This window comes from Manis pentadactyla, chromosome 2 (genome assembly GCF_030020395.1).
Source record: "Manis pentadactyla isolate mManPen7 chromosome 2, mManPen7.hap1, whole genome shotgun sequence".
NCBI lineage: Eukaryota > Metazoa > Chordata > Mammalia > Pholidota > Manidae > Manis > Manis pentadactyla.
The window spans coordinates 175514983-175533352 of NC_080020.1; the positions used below are offsets into that span (position 1 = coordinate 175514983).

General features: G+C 54.0%; 1 protein-coding gene and 1 long non-coding RNA gene across 22 annotated transcripts in view; one reads left to right on the forward strand and one right to left on the reverse strand.

Moving 5' to 3' along the window:
* The window catches only part of LOC130682574 (uncharacterized), a 252916-nt gene that overhangs the window by 167935 nt on the left and 66611 nt on the right, over positions 1 to 18370 (forward strand). The gene's annotated exons all lie outside the window — the stretch shown is intronic.
* The window catches only part of DYSF (dysferlin), a 224339-nt gene that overhangs the window by 88908 nt on the left and 117061 nt on the right, over positions 1 to 18370 (reverse strand). For all 21 annotated transcript variants that reach the window (XM_036908364.2, XM_036908361.2, XM_036908363.2 and 18 more), the window contains 2 exons: positions 2891 to 2984; positions 2301 to 2378 (listed from right to left, as the gene is read on the reverse strand). In XM_036908364.2, the coding sequence (XP_036764259.2) occupies positions 2301 to 2378; positions 2891 to 2984 (172 nt within the window). The remainder of the gene's footprint in view (positions 1 to 2300; positions 2379 to 2890; positions 2985 to 18370) is intronic.

The window sequence follows — 18370 nt, forward strand, 5'->3', positions numbered from 1 at the left end:
AGAGAAATGCCAGCCGGCGGCCATGCACAGCCTCCGGCCGCCAGCCACCCCAGGGTCAGTTCCAGGGGAGAAATTGCTTTGGTTTAGGGTTTGGGAGTGAAAATAAACACTGGGTTTTATAGGTTCACCCGTGTTGGCTGCTGTTTTCCTTTCCAGCAGCTGCTCAATCAAGCCTTTCATTCAGCAGCCAGTGGCCTCTGAGGAAGCCCTGAGCAGTGCCCTCAAAGCTCAAGGGATGTTTATCTGGGGGAGGAGGTGGAGCTGGGATGGAAAGTGTGACGTCTCCCAGAGGCCAGTACCAGGCTGACCATGTGCTGCCAGGAGCAGAGTGCGCGCTGGCAGCTAGCAAGGGTTCCTTGGAGGAGTTCCCTCCCTGCAGGTCCTTGGCCAGCATGGCCCACAGAGGATAAGGGACCTTCCACTCAGGCCCCACCTCGCCCCTGACCACCTACAGGAACCCGCCACCTACAACCCCACCTCCCACACCCTCCCCCAGAGGAAAAGCTGGCAAGGTTGTGGATTAGCCGCTTATTTTTTCTCAAGGTACATATGTTCTAATTGTCAGAAAGCATCCTGGCAAAGTCTCCCAGGAATTTTCAGCTGCAGATAGCTGCCTACAGCCTGCCAGTCCCTGCATGTTGATTTTGCGTATACTTTGCAGAGGGCACTCTCAGAACTTGGGACCCGAAGCTCAGAAGAGAAATGGCTCCATCCACCCCATGCCTGGCTGCACTGGGCTGGAGAACAGGTCACTGAGAGGAGAGAAACGTGGGGAGGCATAGCTGCTGGGGAGGAGGAACCAGAGCGGTCCCCCACTTGGAGCAGGAGAGGGGCCAGAGAGGAGGTCAGGCAGATGGCTATAAGCTGCAAAGCCATTCTGTGAACAGAAGGTCATCCTCATTGAAGGGTGATATGTCACTTATCACTATTTTAACACAAGCAATTTAGTTAAGTTACCTAAGTTTCAGTTTCTTTACCTGAAAAATGGGGATATTAAATACCCACTCCATAGGAGAGCTGTAACGGTTACATGAAATAATGTCAATAATGTGCTGGGGCTCACAGTGAGCACTTAACAGGTGTGATATTAAGTGCTACAGGTTCAAAGATAAGTCAGTGCCCCCTTCCTGGAGGAGCTCACAGTCAGAGTGGGAAGGATGTGGCAGAGACAGACGGCAACGCATCTGTGCAGTGGGCCAGGGCTCTGTGAGAAGCATCAGCGAGGCACTGGCCAAGCGCTGAGGAAGCAACGACCAGCTCTGAGTGGGGAAGAGTTGGAGGGCATCTGGGCTGGGTGTTGATAGATGAGTAGGTGTTTGCTGGGTTAAAAATAGGGAGGGAATGCATTCTAGGCAGAATGAACACAGAGTACAAAGGCCAGGAATATGGAAGAGCTGGACACACACTGACAGAAGTCGGTGAGGCCAGAGCTGGTGAACAGAGGGGAACTCCAGAAAGATGAGAGCGGCAAGTCGCAGCAGGCAGGTGACAAAGGCGTCTTCCAGGCTGAAGAGTTGGGGATTTATTTGTCAGTGTCAATGTTTGAAATCAGGGGAGTGATGTGACCAGATCTGTCTGAGGCAGCGTGGAAGGTAGCAGGAGGCCAGGACATGACCAGAGTAGCCAGATGGGAAGCAGCCAGTTCTCAGGAGCATCTCCAAGAGAGACTCAGGAGCCAGAATCAACAGGACTGGATGACTGATGGTTGCCAACCCGATGGGTAAGAGACGCACGCTGGTGGGACACCAGCACCAGAGGGAGAAACATGGAGGAGACCTGGAGCCAGGTTGGAGTGGAGAGTGTGGGTCACAAGGAGTCCAATTTGGACAGGATGAACTGAGGTACCTTTGAAGCATCCAGGAGGAGAGACCTAACATGTGGCTGGACATAAGGGGCTCCTAGAAACTAAAGACCCAGGAGCTTCCCTGGCATGAGTGGTCACTGGAGGCCAGGATGGGTGGGGGGCAGTGCCCAAAGAAGAGAACATAGACAGACTCAGGAGTATCAGCCTTTAAGGGCAATGAAGCACCTGAGAAGGAGACCCAGGAGAGAAAGGGGTCCTGGGGGCCAAGGCCAGAGGGGCTTTCAGGAGGAAGGCACAGCCAACAAAGCCAAAGCCTGCAGAGGGATCAGACAGGCTACTGGACCCCGGCAACAGCAGCCGCCTCCACAAACCCAACAAGCACAGTCCCCACCCGCAGGAGCAGCTCTGGGCCATCTCCCCCATGGCCCGAGGCCTGCTGGCATGGTTCCCAGCTCTCAGCCCCTGCTCCCGGGCTCTCCTCCTTTCTCCCACCTACCAGAAAAAGAGTCCTTGTCCATGGCGGGCAGGTCCCGGGCCTGGTACATGTAGCAGCGTAGATGGTAGCGGTTCCCATCTGCACCAAGGAAGAAACAGATACCCAGTGAGGGGCTGTAGGTGGCCACGAGCTGGGACAGGAGGGGAAAGTGGAAGGGCAGCTGACAGAGGGGCTGAGAAATGACACAAGTCACACAGTGCAGCAGTGAGTCACTCACAGGATCAGAACAGACCACAGCTCAGATAGAGGCCTGAGTGACATGCCCTGGGACCTGGCAGAGTTGGGAAGAAGGGACAGAGGAGGAGGAGGAGAGCCAAACAGATAGACGACAGAGGCAGCAGAATGCATGGGCCTTGCATGCCCCGTTTCAAGCTCCAAGTAGAGGCACACACCTTGCTGAGACAGGTGTGTGGGCACACGGGTACACACACACACGCCAAAAGACACTGATCCCCAAAACAAAGCCACAGGTTCAGTTCTTCACACCCCCACATACACAAGCAAACACAACATGGGACCTCATACAGACGTGAGTGGAAGGTCACACACCCACTCACAGAACCCTCTGGGTACCTCCAAGCAGCACTTACAGTCGAAGATGCAGGAAATTGTGGGTCTGTTCACCCCAAAGCTCAAGGTAGACACAGACATGGCATCTTCACTCTTGTCATCCACCACGCCGCCCTGCAAACAGAGCTGGTCATGGCAGATTCTGACCTCAGAGCCTGGGGGTGGCAGGGATACTAGTCCAGAGAGTTGGGTCTCCTGAGTGGGAGACCTCTAGATAAACCCCTTGGCCGCCCAAGAGGTGGGCCATCAGCCTCTAATTCTACTCTAGAGCAGTGTGTCCTCTCCTACAGCATCCCCAGACTCTGAAGTCAAGTCCACAGGGAAATCCTTCTCCTTCTCTAGTGGAGGCCAGACAAGCCAGAATGGAATTTTGAGTTGTTCCAGCTCAAGAGGTTAGACTTTGCTAGAAGGAAGGACCCTAAGGCTCTCTGGGAGAACCCAGTGGGGGTCTGCCCGCTGGGCCGAGTTAAGAGAAGCCAAAGTCTGGAGGGCCCAGGCTAGCCTCTCTGCCCCAACCCCAGCCCCGCAGATCTGGAGATGGTGCTGGTGCCAGGTGCGCACAGGCACGGAGCTGGGCCCCAGCTCCAGCAGGGGCTCCCTGCCTCCTCTCCTCCTCTCACCAGCTTCCCCTGCACTGAGGGTGAAAGAGGGCCCGGGATGAGCTGGGAAGGGGACAGGGGCAGGAGGCTCAGTAGGCTCACTACAAGGCTCAGAAGCCAGTCTGTCGGGGTACTGTGCACAAAGCCAGATGGCCATTCCCCTCACCTAGTCTCATTGGTCCTGGGCTATAACCACTTGATAATAAACCATCTCCCTGGGGCAGTTTTCCCCACCACCTCTGCCACACTGCAGCCCCTCATCAGGACCCTGCAGAGTTTGGAGGGCTTGGAGACCTAGCAAGGATCAAGGTCCCCACAAGAATAGGAAAGACACCAGTCATACCCCAGTCCAGCCCCTCAGACATGGCTTTCTATGCATCAGCCCACCAGCCCATAGCCAGGAGCCCAGCAGAAGGGCTGAGGGGAGCTGAATGTTCCAGTACTGCCCACTCCCCCTGCAGTCATGTGGGTTTCTCCAAGCCCCACCCCCTCTCCCCACACTGTCACCTGCCCCACTCCCTAGTCTAGTCCTTCTTCCCAATACAGAAGCACATACACCCCTGAGAGAAAACCTGGCCTCCCCTCTGATGGCTGCCCACCCCACCCAGGCCCATCCAGAGTGACCACTTCCCAGGGCCTTTCTGCTGGGCCGCCTGACTTCCACTTGGCTACACACATTTCCCAGGTATCTCCACCTCTCCTCTGGCCCAGGGCCTCCAAATGCAAGATCCACAGCCACTTCTCTGCCCCATCTCTCCACAATATGCCCACCCTTAAGTCCTCCCCAGACACTTTGTCCAAGAAACCTCCCTGGACACCTGCCCTCCCACTTCTGATCTGTCCACACCCAGAACCAGAACCAGCAGCATTACCCACAGTCACTACTTGGCTCCCCAGTCCAAACCCTTTGGGGGCTCCCACTACCTAAAGGTCCTGGTCAGACCTCTGGTGATCTGCCCCACCTTCCCCATCCAACAACAGGACTTGCTTCCCCAAGCCCTGCCCTCAGTTCAGGGAGGACACACTCCTCAAAGCGGCCCAGACTCACACCTGCTCCCATCACAAGCTCATGCTGTTCCCTAGCCAGAAGAGTCACCAACCGCCCCATCTTCCCCATCCTCAGGTGACCTTAGCTCACCCAGAGGAAGGACTAAGGCCACTAAGGGTCAACAAAGAAATGCATCCTGAAGGTAGGCGGGGTGTTCTTCTACTCCATCCCAGCAGAAGAATCCATAACACACACATGCAGGAAAGACACGTCCATCCACTCTCCCAGGGGACTCACCAAGGTCCTGCTACAACTGGGCAGTCTCTGGCTCCCACCACCCTAGTAGGAAGATACAGTGACCCCATCTTTTGGCCACAACTTCAATACAAGCCCTAGAACCAGATTCTCCTGGGCTCCAATTCTGGCCCTGCCATTTACTGGCTGTGTGAGCTGCTTTGGGCAAGCTGCTTAACCTCTCTGAACCAGTCTCTCTGTAAACTGGGGTAATTCTATAGTATCTATCTCAGAGAGTTGCTGTGATTGTTAAGGAGATAATTTCATGTTCTTAGGCACACCACCAGGCACATAATAAATGGTCAACAATGTTTGCTGTAATGATCTTATGAGAGAAATAATACACAAGCAAAATAGGGCAAAATTGGACATAAACTATGAAGTTAGCAGTTGTGTCAGGGGTGGTATTCATATATCCCCATATTTATTCAGAATTATTCCAGAGGCTGGAAAAGTGGACATTTCAGGAGCCACAGTCCTGGGCAGAAGTCAAAATCAATCAAGAAAACAGTCTCAACACACACATATCCCAACATAGAACACCCCACACAGAAAAACAGAATAACAGGGAAGGTGTCCCAGGACAGTCAGAAGGACGCAAATCCTCCCTCCTGGGCAGGCACGGACCCAGGGATCCTAAGTTCCCAGCAGGAGAGGCGTCTGGCCTGGCCAAGCTGTGCTAGTATCCCAGGGTTAATGGCTCCCAGTTTCAGGGTCTGTGAAGCTGTACACAGGGCTGGACCCAGGGGGGCCCAGTAGGCTACCCTTAATGTCAGCTGCTGGGATGCCAAGGAAAGCAGATCAGGACACTGGAAGCACAGCTTCGCCAGTCCCCGGGAGCAATAGCCCAGAGCTCACACAGTTTAGTTGTGCTTGGGTTGGAGGTTCAGCTGGCAGCATGATGGAAGGCCCAGGAGGCAGCAGCCCCTCAGCTCAGGGCCCTCCCTGCTCGCAGACTGCTGCCAGTACACATCCCCACTCACCTCACACCTCCATTAGCAGCCTCCCCTAGCTGCCTCCCATCAGCACCACTCCCACCAGAAGGGTCTGTCTGGGGTTCAGCAGCACTTTCTGGGTCTCTGTCCAAGGGCAGGCTGCAATTAGCAAAGGTGTCCCCCTGCATGGGATTCCCACAAAGGCCAGCACCAGGTATCTCAGGCCCTGCTCAGTGCCTGGCCCACAGCAGGCCCCCACACTGTGAATGACTGTCCTGCAAAGGGAAGACATCCTGCCTACAGGAATGCCCCCCACACTGCCTGGGTTCTTCCACCAGTCCTGCCTCCAGAGGAAGGGCCACAGCCACCTCACCCCTGCTCCTCAGGACCCCCTGCCATTCCCATTCCCATCTTTAGCCAAGTGTGAACACACCTCCTCCTTCCCTTCCCCCTGCAACTCAAGGAGACAGACAGAGATACCTGGGAAGGAGCAGGGAGAACCAGCAGCTGGGCTGGGGGCACCCACTCAATTCAGGCTCTCCCAGCAAAGCCCTGGCCCTGCAGCCACACTGGCTCCATGTGCACAGCCTCTGGCCCCCTGGCCCTCCCAGGAGGACCTGAGCTCCCCTAGCCCAGCTGTGGCCTCTGAACTGAGTCCCCGGCAACCAGGACACTCCCAAAGGCCCACACCCCTGCTGGCTCCCATGCTCAAACCAGCTGGGACCCTCTTGCTTCCCATCTCTTACCCCCATGCCTTCTGCACGTAGGTCTCTCTGCCCCATTCTTTCCCTGGCTTTTTCTTCAGGTGTCCAGTCTCACCTTCAAGAGCACCCTGCAAGTGCTTAACACCCCTCCTGCATGCTCCCATGGTGCCCTGAATTCCCTTACTGCATTTACCACTGTAAATTCCTCTTTCCCTGTCTGTCCCTCCCTGAGAGCTCTGAGGCTCCCATCACATGCCAAGAACACGTCACACACAGCAGGTGCTCAATAAATAATTGGAGAACAAGTGAATGAATGAACAAACGAGCACACGCCTCAGGAGAGCACAACTGCATAAGCCTCAGGGAGAGCTCATGGCAAAGGCCTGCATATCCCGGGCTGGGATCAGTCTGTGCATTAACACAGAAATCCCACGTCATGCCTCCTCTGCTTGGAAGCATATTTGGGTTTTCACATGTGGACACGCACTGCTCCCACTCAAGGGATTTCCCTCAAAGCCAACCATGAAGCCTCAGGAAAACCTGATCTGGGAGCTTCCGGAAAGCACCTCCCTCAGGTCACTCCTTTCCTCCAACATTTTTCCTGTGTTTATCAAGCACCTACTTTGTGCCAGGCTTTTCCCACATTCAAGTAGGAAAATGTGTATTATTGCTCATGGAAATATGAAATGTCCCTTCCCCAGAGAGGCCATCCCTGACCAAATTGTCAAAAGACACACTTACATGCACCCTCACGCGCACACTCCCACCCTCCCTCCCAACACTCCCCACAGACTCAACCCCGCACATCAGTGCACACACCCCAGGCTCACACGCAGCCACCTGACCCTGTCCACCCTCTTCTGCGGCTTTGTTTTCCTATAGCAGTTGCTACTCCAGACATTTGATACATGAGTATTTTCACTCACTGTCTACCTGGCCCCTGAAACATGGGCTCCAAGGGCACTACTGTGCCCTCATACCTACACGGGGCCTGGCACAGAGGGGCCCTCGGTAAATATTTGCTGGATCAATGACAAAACCCCAGCCGAGACCCCATCTCGGTAAGTCTCTCTCTTAGCACACAATCACCCTTCCTCTGGAGGGACTTGTTTGGGGATAAAGGAACATTTTTGTCCTTTAAATGAGCTGAGCCTGACCGGAGAGAAGGACCCCTGAGAAAGCAATGCTGCAGGCAGAGGGGAGGAGAGATGTAAGCAGGGCCGGCAGCAGGGGACCCAGGCGGCTGCGTTCACAGCCGCCCCCAGCTCCATGGTCCTCGCATGCCCAGGAGCTACGCTGGAGCTGAGAACACACGGCTGAGGGCTGACTGACAGGGGCTTTTACTTCCTTCGTTTCAGAGGTGGGAAAACACACAGGCAAAAGCCGCTCCCTTCTGGTGCAGCAGAAGAGGGGCCTGCGGACCCCTAAAACTTGCAGTGGGTAGCAGCAGTTCAGATCGTGCACAGAGTGGAAATGCACTCATTCACTTCACAGGCCCTGATGCTCTGACGTGGCTAATAACCAGCTTGTCATTCCCGGGCAAAGGACCCCATGTCGGGCACCAGGAAGGGGAGGGGGACGGAATGTGCTCAGAACTCACAGTGTGGGTCAGGGAAGGGCAGCTGGGCATACCACAGGGAAGCCTAGTCCCTGAAACTCAGGGTCCTCACCGTGAAGTGGCAGTCATGGTAACACCCACCGCTCAGGGCTGCTGAGGAAAAGGCCGAGCTCTTCGACCTCAGTGCTGTTGACATCTGGGGCCAGTGGAGGGCTGCCCTGTGCACTGTTAGAGTTCAGCAGTCTCTACAGCCTCTGCCTGTTAGATGCCCACAGCATCCTACCCCCAGTTGTGACCACCAAAAATATCTCCAGACATTTTCACATGCCCCCTCAGGGATCCGGTTGGGGAAAGAAGTTGTCCCCAGTTGAAAAATAACTGGTGAAAATTAAATACAGTGATGCACCCACAGCCCTTCGCAGGTACCTAGCACATCATCAGTGCTTCGTAAATGGGGCTGGCGGTGTCAGTCTAATTCTCATCTCTCCAGTCTCATACTAAACAATGCCTCCCCGAACCCCTTAATATCTGCCCTCGGGCTTCCTTTAAATTTGGAATCCATCACCTTCTCTCTGCCACAGGACCTTTGCACAACTGTTCTCTCCACTTCAATGCCCTCCCAAATGAGCTAACTTGAGCTCTTCTTGAAGCTCAGTCATCACTGAGTGGGGACACCTCCAAGACTGCCCTATCTTCATCAGCAGCCCCAACCCACCTTTCCTGGCCTCTCTCTTGCACCCTTTTCTCCATGTATATACACAAGATATGTACACTCCTTTATCCCTCACACTCAGCCCAGCACGAGGCACTTAGGTATCCAATGAAGATTTATCACGTGAAATGAATCCCCAGCGTTGCCTGACCTAAGCCATTTACTCAGCACTCAGGCCTAAGGTCCCAGGGGAAGACAAAGGGAAGTACATCAGAACCCTCCCACCTTCAGAGCACTCAGAGTCAGTTGAGAAGAGCAGTGATGCGGATTCATCTGCATCCCAGGATGGGGCCATCTCTGGGGTGGAATGGAACAGAGGTGGACCTTAGAAAGTCCTGTTCAGGAAGGCTCCCTGGAGGAGGAGAGGCCCAGAGAGAGCAGCAGCATGTTGGAGGCCTGCCCCCCAGAGCTAAGGGGAAGGTCCTGCTAGAAGGGCAAGGTTGCAGCAGCAGGAGGCTGGGAGAGGGAGAATGGGCTTCCTTCTGCCCTCCCTTGGAGCCCTGGGCAGAGGCAGGCTGACGCTCTGGTTTCCACCAACCAGCCATCACCCCCCACTCCAGACTCACACTCTTCCCCAGCCCCAGGGCCGGGCCCAGGGCACTGGGTTTCCCACAGTCACATTCCTACCTCCATAGCTCATGCCAATGTGACTCCCAGGCTGGGGCTGGCAGCCACGAGGTATGCAGCCATGCATTCTGCCTTAGGGCTGGCTGTGTAAGGGGTTCTGCTGCTCACCCAGGAAACTGGGCAGCTTCTGACCCTCTGCTGCCCAGCTGGCAGCCACAGCTCCCTAAAGGAGCCTGAGCTCAGGAGTGTGAGGAACTCTCTCCCCACCAGATGTTGCACTGGGAAGAGGTGGGCAGGTTCTGGGGAAATAAGCAGCCTATGAAGGGGACTCCTAGACCTGCCTAAATTGGTTCCAAGATCAAGTACCAGCCCAAGAGCATGTCTGAGCTTCCTTCTATGCCACAGGTTGTCTGTCACACACACACACGTCCTCCATTTGGCAACAGCACATTGCCCCACACATGGCCTAGAGGTCAGTTTTGGGATCTACAAAGTGGAGGCAGAAGAGAGACAGAATGGGCAAGAGCTGAGGGGGATGCAGCCAAAAGAGTCTGAGTGGTGGGGCTTCCCAGGGCTGAGCCAGTGGAGGATGGAGCCACAGCAGCCGCACCCACGGCAGTCAGGAAGGAACAACAGAGCCTCAGAGGTATTTCGGGGACCACCGGGATACATACCCTCTGTCCCAGGAGTCAAGCAGGTGGGCTTCAGGGCCAGTGGCCCTCCTTGCTTTACAGGAAGGACTCAGTTCCTAAGCATGATGGACCCAAAGAGCACAAGTGACAGAGCGGTGAGGAAGGATGCTACTATTGGAGGCCCCCATCCCTTTCCTTCCTTATGTGCAAACAGGATCAGGGGGCCCCTGAGAGCAGCAGATCCCGGAGCTGACGCACATGGCTCATAAGAGCATATTATGACATTTTCAGGCATTTTGCAAACTGATTGTTCAACATAGCCATTTTTAAATCATATAGCTGAGCCACAGAGAAGATAGTAATTATTCTGGTGGTGTTTCCTCCCATGAGGGTTATGAGAAATCCTATGGATAACGGTGGGGTTGTGCAGAGTTTATAGCATGCTGCCCCACACTGGTGTTATTGGGATGTCCCAGCAAAGCTGATAATGAAGAGATCCTGGCAGGTCACCTGAAGGCGTGACATGTGCCTCATAGCCAAAAGTAAATCATATAAATTCATAACTGCAGAAATGATTTTAAAAACAATAGTGATAAATACTCAGACTCACCACTTCCTAATTATCTTATTACCCTTTACTGTTATCCTGCTCCTGAGGTTATTTACCTCAAGAGGAAATCCTACACAATGGTCTGCTCCTTCTCATCTCTTCCCCGTCTCCACACTCATTGATGTCACACTGCTAGCTTGAAATTGGCCACGGAAGAGAATTTACACATGGATATCAACAAATGCTACCAACCAGGCTGGATTTGTTTTGAGGCTTTTTTCTGGAGAGCTAGTACCTAAAAACTGATCAATATAGCCTGCCAGGATCTCTTCTTCACTACCAGCTTTGCTGGGACATCCAAATAACAAACACCAGTGTACGGCAGCGTGCTATAAACTCTGCACAACCCCACCATTATCCATAGGATTTCTCACAATGCTCAAGGGAGGAAACACCACCAGAATAATCACTGTCTTCTCTGTGCCTCAGTTTGCTCATCTGTAAAATGGGAGTACTAATAAAATCTATCTCTTAGGATTGCCGGGAGGGTTCAAGGAGATAATAGCAATGCCTGACATTATCATATGTGCTCGAGAATAGTTGGCAAACTTTGTCCATAAAGGGACAGGGGGTATTTTCACTTTTGTGGGCCACATGGTCTCTGTTACAACTACTCAGCAGCCACAGACAATGCACACGGAGCGTACCTATATGCCAAGAAAGCCCTATTTACACAAACAGTCAGAGGCCTGACTTGGCCCATGAGTCACAGTTTGCTGACCCCTGCTCTACAAGGGGAGGTTATTACTTTTGCTGTGTTGTTATCACCCCATCTAATGAGTGAAAAACTGGGACCCAGAGAAGTTCATATCTTCCCTAGGGTTGCCTGGAAAATTAGCTGGCAGAGCCAGGGCTCTCCCAACACCCTCTCAGGGCTCTTCCCAGCTCCTGCTTCCCCACCAGAACTCAGCATCTGAGCAGGGCTCTGGGGCAGGACAGGGCTGAGTGCCAAGTCAGGGCCTTGGGGAGCCCAGGACCCATGACATGCCCTGGCTGTCCAGCCTCAGCTTCCAGGGAAACCCCACACTGTCCAGCGGCCAGGCCGAAGGAGGAGAACCCTTCAACAGAGGGAACTCGGGAACACAGACCTCCCTTCTTAATCAGGGTTGATTACAACTGTAAGTGGAATAGCAGACAAGGGTGCAACCCCATTTAATTTACAGCTGCAGTCAGGATTTGGAAGCAGCTGCGAAACTCCTTGCTAAACTACTGGCCAGCCCCTAGGGAGCTTGGGAGTGGAATCAGGAAACCTGGAGAATCCACGATGCCACGTGTGGGCTAGCGCAAGCATGTGTGTGTGCGTGTGTGCGTGTGTGTGTGTGTCCATCCCTTCAGGCTTTCCACATCTCCAAATGTGGGGGCTGCAGAGAATGCTCGAGCAGGTTTTATCCTATGCCAGTATGTCTCCACAATTAGGACAACTGTATGCCCCAGTTTGAATGGAATGTCCCAAGCTTATGCCTGTTTTCCAGCATGATTATGAATGTGTCCCAGACCAGACAATAAATTATGAGGTCATCTTAGCAATTGTGGATGTAGCCCCACATACATATGCAGACACACAGAGGGGGCACCCAGCACATCCACCCCACTGTGTCACACACTCGTTGGTACCCACATGTGCCTGTGTGGTAGCATTTTGCCTCAGGTACACCAACATGTAATCAGACCCACCAGATTTCAGCATCCAGATCTTGAGAGAGACAGTCACAGAGTCCATCCATTTAGAGGAATCACCCAGTAGTCCTTCTACGTGGGGAAGCAAGGGAGGCAAGGAGGCCCCTGCCAAGAGGGGACCTGGCCCTCAAGCCGCCCCTGCTAGGTGCTCAATCGGTATATTCAAGGAACAGATCTATGGACACACAGGGCTGGAGCCACTTGCCAATGGCCTGGTGCAGACCCAGCAGTGGGCCTTGGCTACTTCAGGAGGCAAACCCCTGTTACCTCCCAGATGCTGTCCTTGCTCAGAGTGCCTGCTCTGGAATCATGCCTGGATGCCCTGCACACAGCAGGATTTCATCCAGGCCCAGAGATGGCCCTGCCCCTACTCATTTACATCTGATCCCCTTTTCAGCCAGCTCAAATCCCAAATTACTCCTCTCTGGCACCAGCCTCTCTCTGACCCCCCTCCCAGCACTTCCAGCTCCCAGTTGCCCTTCCCTGCCCCCTGGCAGGAGCTTGGAATGCCTGTCTCTGCAGGTCTTTCCACTGCAGGTCAGGACTCCAGCCTCTGCCAAACAAGAGGAGGCTCCCCAGGATGGGGGCAGTGGTGCCAGCATCTCTCTAGCTGCCCAACTGCACGAAGCCCAAATACCTGCTACCACATGAGGAGAGTGAGGGCCGCAGCCAAGAGCTCTAGTCAGCAGCCCAAGACCCTCCCTAGGACTCCCCTCAGAGGCCTCTTTGCGGGGAGGACATTATGCCCTAATAGGAATGGGGAGCTGAACCTAGGGAGAGGACAGAAGGTGCACACTGTGCTGCTGGCAAATCCCTCTGAGGCCTCAGTTTCTCCTGGAGTAATAGGAAGGGCTAGAGTTGTTCTAGAGCAGCAAGAGCAGCAGAGTCCGACAGAACTTTCTCCAATGCTGGAAGTGTTATATAGCTGCCCTGTCCATCATGGCAGCCACCAGCCCAATGTGGCTACTGAGCACTTGAAATGTGGCTGATGTGCCTGGGGAACTGAGTTTTCTTATTTTCATTACTTTAAATGTAAATTTAAATTGCCACATGTGGCCCGTGGCTACCATATTAGACAGTGCAGTTCTGGGACCTCAGGCTCCCACTGTAAAGTGGGTATAATGAAAGAATCCAGCCTCCTGGGGTCACTCTGAGGATAAAACGGGACAACACATATAAAGCTCTCAGCCTGGTCTCTGGCCCACAGTAAACAGATTTTAGTAATTCTTATTTTCCTTGGGGTCCTGAATTCCCTGGAGAACTGGAGAAAACAATGGACCTTGCACCAGAATTTACCCATCACAGACACACATGTGCACACACACACATGCATCACACATGTGCACACATCATAAATGTTCATACACACTTGCACATACAGGTTGCACATGCACATCACACATGAATTGTGTGTGCACGCACACAGTACATGCTCACACATCAGACACACATGCACGCGCACATCTCACATGCACATCCACAACTTCACATCTAATTTCAAGCAGCTCCAAAGCCAGGTGGAGAACACCTTTCAAACATGAAAATTCCCTCCAGCTCTAAAAATCTCCAAGGCTGTGAGCACATATTGCTGAGTCTCTGTCTCCTCCCCTCCTGCCCAGGCTCAGGCAGCTCAGAAAATCCTTCCTGACACTAAGGCCAAGTACACAGACAGGGCTCTGGAAAAATCCTCGTGCACTGAGGGCAGGACCAAGGCAAGGGCGACAGGATGGATTCTGTGAGCTCACCCCAGCAGCCGTCCCCAGAGTTCCCAGAGAGGCCGGTGGCGTCGGGAGGGGGTGGCTGGGCGGGAGCCGGCGGCCGCAGCAAGGCGTGTGCGGCAAGGAGAGGGAGGCTGGATGGAACACGTTATAATAGCAGCTTTGTGCTCCACTTCCCAGCTCCCTGGGAACGCCAGGACGATTATGAAACCCGGTGTCTTTGGGAATGCCAGGATATTAGCTGGAAAAAGAATAATATGAAAATAAAATAATGCTCGGGATGGAGACAGCAGACGATTAGCAGACAGAGCCAGGGCCTCCCGCTCCAAGGAGGGAGCCAGCCTTGGCCCAGCAGAAGGTTTCAGGGAAAGGCTGCCCGTACTAATGAGCAGATGCAGCCTGCCTTCCAGCGAGACGTCTTCAGGAGGGGAGCTGGCAAGTGAGGCCCAGCCCGCTGGTGGACGGCCGTGTGCGACAGGGGAGGGTGGGAGGAGGCAAGGGGGCACCACCGGCCTGGTCTTTGGACCCGGACATCCAGAAATGCCAGATTACCTGGAAGGCCCCCTGGCCACCACCCACAGTCCTTCCCTGCACTCCAGGTCTGTCTCCCAATGTCCTCTTCCAGGAAACTCTCTCGTTAGGCACCATCAGTCTGGAGTGACTCCTCCTCTTTCTTCCAACACTTCGAAGATGCCATTTAAGCACTATTGGATCTATTTACACTCATGTGTAACATCTCTCTTCCTAATCAGACAGTGGTTCATCATGAGCCAGGCCTCCACTATCACCTCAAGGGCTCCTTGGATAACTCTCTCTCACCAAGGAACAAGAAGAACATGACATATTCCCCTTCCTCCCTCTTCAGGACTCTGGCCTCACACCTTCGGCCAAAAATGGACACACCCTGCCTCTCCCAGGGAGGCAGCCAAGTGGAGGACCACCTCCTTCATCTTCATGATGTACGTGTAACTTCACATCCTCACTATCTAGAGATGGTCCTTGAGCGAGACCCATCAGCATCACCTGGAGTCTTGTTAGAAATACAGACTCTCAGGCGCCACCCAGACATCAGCTCAGGAGGGTGCACTTTAATAAGGCCCCCGGGGGGCTCCTATGTACATTCAAGCTGAGAAGCACTTCTTTAGATGAGTGCTGTAATTAATCCTTACAATGACCCTAGGATGCAGTGACATTCATGGGTGAGGTCACAAGAGGAGCAAAAGGGAGAAGCCACCTGTCCTCAGCTAGGAAACAGAGGGAGCAGAGTTCAAACCAAACCAAACCCCTCAGGAGCCTGCACATACACCTCACTCCCACCACGTGAACGAGCAGGAGTCAGCAGCCAGTGAGCAAAGATCAGTCCCGGGATAGTAAACAGGTCCTGGCACCCAGAAAACCCAGCCGTCTGCCCCCAGGATGCAGGGTGGGCTTTAGTGAGGCATCAGTACATCCCAGGATGAAGGACAGTGGGTTCAGGGAAGGAGCCCAGGTTGTCCTTAGGAAGGAGAGAGAAAGAGAGCTCGTGTGTGTGTGTGTGTGTGTGTATTAGTGTGTGTGTGTGTATTAGTGTCGATGGAGGTCCGATTCACTACAGTACAGAGTGGTCCAGAGTGTGTGTGTGTGTGTGTGTGTGTGTGTGTGTGTGTGTATTAGTGTGTGTGTGTGTATTAGTGTCGATGGAGGTCCGATTCACTACAGTACAGAGTGGTCCAGAGTGTGTGTGTGTGTGTGTGTGTGTGTATTAGTGTGTGTGTGTGTATTAGTGTCAATGGAGGTCCGATTCACTACAGTACAGAGTGGTCCAGAGTGTGTGTGTGTGTGTGTGTGTATTAGTGTGTGTGTGTGTGTATTAGTGTCGATGGAGGTCTGATTCACTACAGTACAGAGTGGTCCAGACGGTTCCTGTCAAATGGGCCCGTGGCCCTGTCCAAATGCCAGCTACACCTAAAGGCTTTCCAAAACTCTGTGTTCTCTAACTCCAGGTCTGCGGGATGCAGCCTTTCCAACAACTGCCCTGGTTCTGGAGTGCTCTGCCTCTGTTTCTCAGCAAAGCCCCACCAGGAGCCAGAGGGCTGCACTGTGCTGCTTTCTTCCACATATATATCACCAGCAAGTCACATCAGCATCGCAATCAATCACCTTCCTGTGGCTGTTGAGTTGAGATTTTATTTCAATGCTCCCTCATGACATTTTTCTCCCACATAAAGAATAAATGGATTGGTTTCTGTTTCTGGGAAATGCCCCGCTTCGTTCTCCCAGTCACCGAGCCATGAAAGCTTGGCAGTGGGTTCCCCAGGCTTGCTCATCTTCTTCCTCCAGATCCTGGCCAGCCCAGAGCTCATCCACACTGCTGTCCACGTGTCTCTGGGCACCTCTGGTCTCTCCTGGCCCCCTCACCTTACAGCTGAGACATAGCCCCCAGGTCCCCTGCCTCCCTGCCCCGGGCCACCTGGCAGGCAGCTGCTAGATCTGCGTTCCTCACACAGCACTTCACCGTGTGTCAGACCTGTCAGGGCCAACCGTGAGCTCATCACAGCCCCAGACCTACCCCACCCCACAGCCTGGCAATGGGAGAGGGCCTTCCATCCATCCAGTGGAGCATCCCAGGACCATCTGACCCTTCCCTCCCCCGGTCCTGCCACTGCACCTCCCTCCACTCTGGTCTCTACGCAGATGACCACCCCACCCTGGGGCTCTGAATAACACTCCTGGTGGTCTCCTGATGGGGGGATCTCCCTCCTCAATCATCCTCCAGGGCGACTTGACTAACAGCCATGAAGCCCAACTCTGCCCAGAGTACCCTCTGCTCAACAGGACATACTGGCTCCTGCTGCTCATTGACCAGTCCTGTGGTCATGAGCAGCAGCTTTCTGCCTAGCACTGTTCGGGTTTATTTTTTTTCCTTTCCAGATGCTCTTTTCCCAACCTGGTGATGCTGTCAACTATAGAAAAGGGGCGTGACCAGGATGGTCAACCAGAACATTCCATTCCTCGCCCTCAGGCTCAGGGGCCAGTGTGGGCACATGACCAAGCAGAGCCAGTCCATCACACACAAATCTGCTCCTGGCATTATGGGGGAAGTAGCACGCTCCTCCTCTCCAGGGTCCTCAGCTGTGAGGAAAGCAGAGCACGCGGGGAGGGCCATGCTGTTTTATGCACCAGGGCTATGCTGGCTGTAAAGTTGGTGTCAGTCTTTTGTCACAGGCACCACTGCCACCACACAGAATAAGCCAGTGTGAGAACGAGGCCAAGAGAGGAGCAAGTCAGAACCATAGAGACCCGGAGACACTGTGTGAACCCCTATTTCCTGCCAGGCCTCATGCCTGATTCACTTCTTGGGCTTTTCCCAGCAGCCTGAGCTCGTAAACTCCTTTTCTCTTCAGCTCATTGGAGTTGAGTTTCTGTCTGATGAAAACAAGTCCTGGTTCCTCAGAGTGGGCCTGCCTGGCCTGCTCAGATCCGGACCTGACTGAGTTCTGCCAAGGCCTTCATCCCCCTACCCCTCAGCTGGAGCCACACAACCACCCCCAGGCCTTGCCCTGTGCCCAAGCCAAGCCCAGTCTGTCAGGACAAAGGGAGTCACCACCACCAGCCCTGTGCCATGAGGCCCCCTGGCTGGGCGGCAGCTCCACCCCACCCAACCTGAGCACCAGCTTGGCAGCCGGAGAGCCCAGAGCTCTGTAATCTCCTTTAAGACACCACGTAACTTGACCCCAAAACTAGAAAGTATTCCCTCCATAGCCTCTGGTGCCATCCAGGTCCCAGAGGGTTTCTTCTCCCATACTGACACCCTGGGCCCAGCCCATCAAGCCTGAGAGTGAGGGAACCTTTGGGCCCTGCCCACTCCCCCTCAGGGCCACTGACACCCTCAACTCCCTTCCCTGTATCCACCCCACCAGATCCTGAGCCTGCCCCACTTAGCTCCAGGGCTAAGACCCATTGCTCCTTACCCACACCTTGTGTGTGCATACACACACACACACACACACACAACTGATTGCAAGTGAATACACTCAGATTCCATCAGCCAGCAAAGCTGGTAGGACCTGCGCCCCTGGGGCACAGCCCAAATCCCCCCACCCCAGACAGTGGGCATTCCTGGCTGGTTTCAGGGAGAAGTCTCACTCCCTGGGCCTCTCCCCCCTACCTCTGGGAATCACAGCTGTCCAGGAAGGGCCTGCTCATCTCCTTGGGAACACCTCATCCAGACCCTGGATAACCTGAAGCTGACCCCAGTTCCACTGGCTCCAGAAGGTGTACTCTGAGGCAACACCACCAGCCTGGGGTTCCATTTCTGAGGTATGCCCTTCTTCAAAAGTCCCTGGGGATGCCATGAGATGGCTTCTGTCCAACCAAGGGGGACTCATGACCAACAAAGGACATTTCAGGGGTCACTAGACCTCGCTGGCTTCTCCCATGTGCTAGGCCCACCCCATGCCAACTAGCCTCTTCAAGAAGAGCCAGGTACCCTGGCTCCAGTCACAGGTTGGACCATCAGAGGGCCGA